The sequence below is a fragment of the Gorilla gorilla genome, chromosome 6 (genome assembly GCF_029281585.2).
Source record: "Gorilla gorilla gorilla isolate KB3781 chromosome 6, NHGRI_mGorGor1-v2.1_pri, whole genome shotgun sequence".
Taxonomy (NCBI): domain Eukaryota; kingdom Metazoa; phylum Chordata; class Mammalia; order Primates; family Hominidae; genus Gorilla; species Gorilla gorilla.
The window spans coordinates 95,161,787-95,165,399 of NC_073230.2; the positions used below are offsets into that span (position 1 = coordinate 95,161,787).

At 37.6% G+C, this 3,613-nt stretch overlaps 1 protein-coding gene across 1 annotated transcript; it reads left to right on the plus strand.

Annotated features, from left to right (window-relative positions):
* The first annotated feature begins 2,720 nt into the window (after positions 1-2,720).
* LOC101137471 (small ribosomal subunit protein eS27-like) lies at positions 2,721-3,057 on the plus strand. The gene has a single exon (XM_004045756.5). The coding sequence runs from the start codon at positions 2,738-2,740 to the stop codon at positions 2,990-2,992; it is 255 nt and encodes an 84-aa protein (XP_004045804.1). The 5' UTR covers positions 2,721-2,737; the 3' UTR covers positions 2,993-3,057.
* Positions 3,058-3,613: the final 556 nt, after the last annotated feature.

Consider the following 3,613-nt stretch of genomic DNA (forward strand, 5'->3'; position numbering starts at 1 on the left):
CATGAAAATGGCCATACTGCCCAAGGTAATTTATAGATTCAATGCCATCCCCATCAAGCTACCAATGACTTTCTTCACATAATGTGAAAAAACTACTTTAAAGTTCACATGGAACCAAAAACGAGCCCGCATTGCCAAGACTATCCTAAGCAAAAAGAACAAAGCTGGAGGCATCACGCTGTCTGATGAAATATTTATACACTTTTCTGGTAATGAGAGAACAGTGATGTGAAGTGGGGGAATATCCCTAAATCAAGCATAATGTCAACTTTGTTAGAATCCTCACCTTAACATTTAATAACATTTCTATGGGCAAATCACTTAATCTGTCTCATATCAATTTATCTTTTTAAACTGAGATTTTAAGGGACCTAGAGTTTCCTTCTATATTTCACATTTCAAATCTCTAGGACAATTGTTAATTTTTTTGAGATTTCTGCCTTCTCAGTGATGAGGTCTTCCAGACCTCAGTAACTTGGTCAAGTCAATCAGAACTTTAAACACAATGTTCCAAGTAGGAAATGATATATAAACACCAGCTGAGTATTTCAGTGACCTTTGAAATAGTGGCACCATGCTGGTTACAAAGTAATATCATATCACAGCACTGTCAAAACCATAAACAAGACATTTAAACTAAATACCAACAAACACAAAAAGAAGAAGAAGAGGAAGCATACCAATGAATAGTATCCTGAATTGCATTCCACTCAGAATCTAAATAGAAACTTTTGGTAATTCCAACCTTCTCGCAGGCAATTTCAATCTCACGCACAGAGGAAGTATAAACAATGTTTTGGTAGGATCAGAGAAAAGTAAAACATTTCCTTCAGCATCCAAGTAGCTCCCAACATCATTGGAAAACTTATCTGGGCTAACAGAGACAAGGCTGCAAAAACATAGGAAAGGCTAAGAGAACTATGACCAGGCAGGAGTGCTGACCTTCATTTGCAACAGGATGTGCCAACGTCCCTTTATCAATGGGATGGCTTGTTAGGGCAAGTGCATTGACCATCTGGGATGGTGTTTTCTTCTCAAAAGTTAAAATGCATGGAGCTGAGCTACCAAACGGATTATAATGGCAAAGGGGGCTTGAATTGAACATCAGGTGCCAAGATACAGGCAAAAATGGGGGCCAGAGAATCAGGAAAACAGGAATGAGAAATACTGGGCTAAAACGGAGGAAAGAGCAGGAAATGTGAACAGATTCTGGTGCTAGAAGGCCATTGTTTATTGTTTTTGCTGGAAATTTTAGGCACTGCCAGCATGTGTGTGCAGAACTCAGGGGTGGAGGAAAGCAAAAAGCAATAACGATCACACCTCTTCACTTTTCAGGTTCTGAAGTAGTTGATAAATAAAATAAACAGTAATTATCGAGGGTAAACAATCCTCACTGGTAGCCTAACCAGTGGCTAGGTTGGAGGACCTAGCTTTAGGTGCCATAGAAAAGTAGGATTGCCAGTATTGGACCCCTGGATCAGACAGACTCAGGCACCCAATTGTAGGTTGTGCCACACCAAGGAAGGCCTCTGTGCATCAAGGAAGTCTACGCAGGCAGGACTTACAGTGCAAACAAGTAGAGGAGAGCTTGTCTTGTAAGCCAGCTTGATCTCAGAGCCAAGTGGTGCTAAGCCAAGCCTGTCCAGTTATCCCACCCAAGTTAACCACTCAGATAAATTATTCTGCTTCCTCAGCACAGAACCAGTAAAGCAGAGAAGAAAGATTTAGGTTATAGGTTATATAGATTGAATTCCACTCATAGAAAGGAAACATAAGGAAGAGGAAAGGCACCTGACCCACTACTAGGAAATGGCCTATCTTGGATAGGCAGGCTGAGGCCAGGGTGGAAGGTGTCAGATAGGTATAGAAGTGTCAGCCATGGAAGGTAGAAGTTACAGTGTTGTACTTTAGGAGCTGAAATTAAGCAATGGCCATTCCAATCCAACCTCTATGTAACTGACTCTTTTTAAGAGCTTTGAATACTGAATGAAGGTGAAAGGGAAAAGGAATTCATTAGCCAGCACTTTCATCACTATATTCCAATTATGTGTTTGTGTTCCAACATTTCCCTATAGCTGCTTGGCACTTTATGTTTTTCAAGATACTTCCACATATTATCATTTTATTTATTGTTATAATCATCATCTTTAAAAAGACAAAACTGTCATTATCATTTCTATTTTATAGAAAATTATAGAGAGCCAAAATATCATTTTCTTAGAAGCTGTTTAGTAGAAGAACTAAAACAAAAGCATAGGTTTCCTAAAACTTTTACTACTAAAATATGAAACTTAATTTATTTGGTGGTAGAAGCAGAAACTAGCAAAGAAAGCTAAGATATGTTTCTTAACATATTGGCATTATTTTCAGAATATAAAATTCAAATATCTGGCAAAGTTATCATTAACCATCTTATGTTGAAATCTTTGGCCTATTTAGTCTATAAGCTAAAGTTTTAAGTATTACCATGTACAGGAAAATCTGTTTTGTTTTCTTTAAACACGTCTATTAAAGGTAGGCCTACAGATATTTTGTTTGTTGTTGGTTTTTTTTTGTTTGGTTTTTGGTTTTTGCTAAACTCACAGTAATACAGGAAAACTAACTATTCTAACCATTGTGCACAAGCTATTCACTCATTTACTTATGCTGAGTGAACAATAAGTGCTGACCTTTATGCTTTGTACTGTAAAGAAGTAAAAGATCCTTTCCGGTGGTGACAACCTACCCATACGAGAACATGCCTCTTGCAAAGGATCTCCTTCATCCCTCTCCAGAGGAGGAGAAGAGGAAACACAAGAAGAAACGCCTGGTGCAGAGCCCCAATTCCTACTTCATGGATGTGAAATGCCCGGGATGCTATAAAATCACCACAGTCTTTAGCCATGCACAAACAGTAGTTTTGTGTGTTGGCTGCTCCACTGTCCTCTGCCAGCCTACAGGAGGAAAAGCAAGGCTTACAGAAGGATGTTCCTTCAGGAGAAAGCAGTACTAAAAGCACTCTGAGTCAAGATGAGTGGGAAACCATCTCAATAAACACATTTTGGATTAAAAAAAAAAAAGAAGTAAAAGATTTGGGCCTTGTTTATGTGAGTATATTCAAGCCAGGGAAACGGATACATAATGCATGTAATAAACTACTGCTCTGAAATGATGGGACATATAGCCTGCAATGAGATCACAAAGGATAAAATAAAGTGAATTTGTTTTAAAGTTTAAACTTTTAGAACTTTTCTTGGAGATTTTATAAAATATCATTTTACTTTATAACCTTATGGAGCTGGGTTAACTCAGTGCAGCTTGTAAATAAAAATGATTTATCTTTGCTATTCATAATATTCTATTAAAAAGAAAGTATAAGTGATTGGTATTAATTATCATTACAGGAATGATCACTTTAGAATTTCTGTGGTTATCACAGTATCTTGAGGTGGGGATTAGGAAAGAACAACTCTTGGATCCCAGAGCAGTAGAATAATATAAGGACTGAATGCTGTGTTTCTAAAAGATAACATGTTCCATTATCCTAGCTGAGAAGAGAATGACAAGTCTCTATAGAATCTCTGGACTGACCTGGCAATAAGCTAATAATTTAATGAATCCACAGAAAGGACCT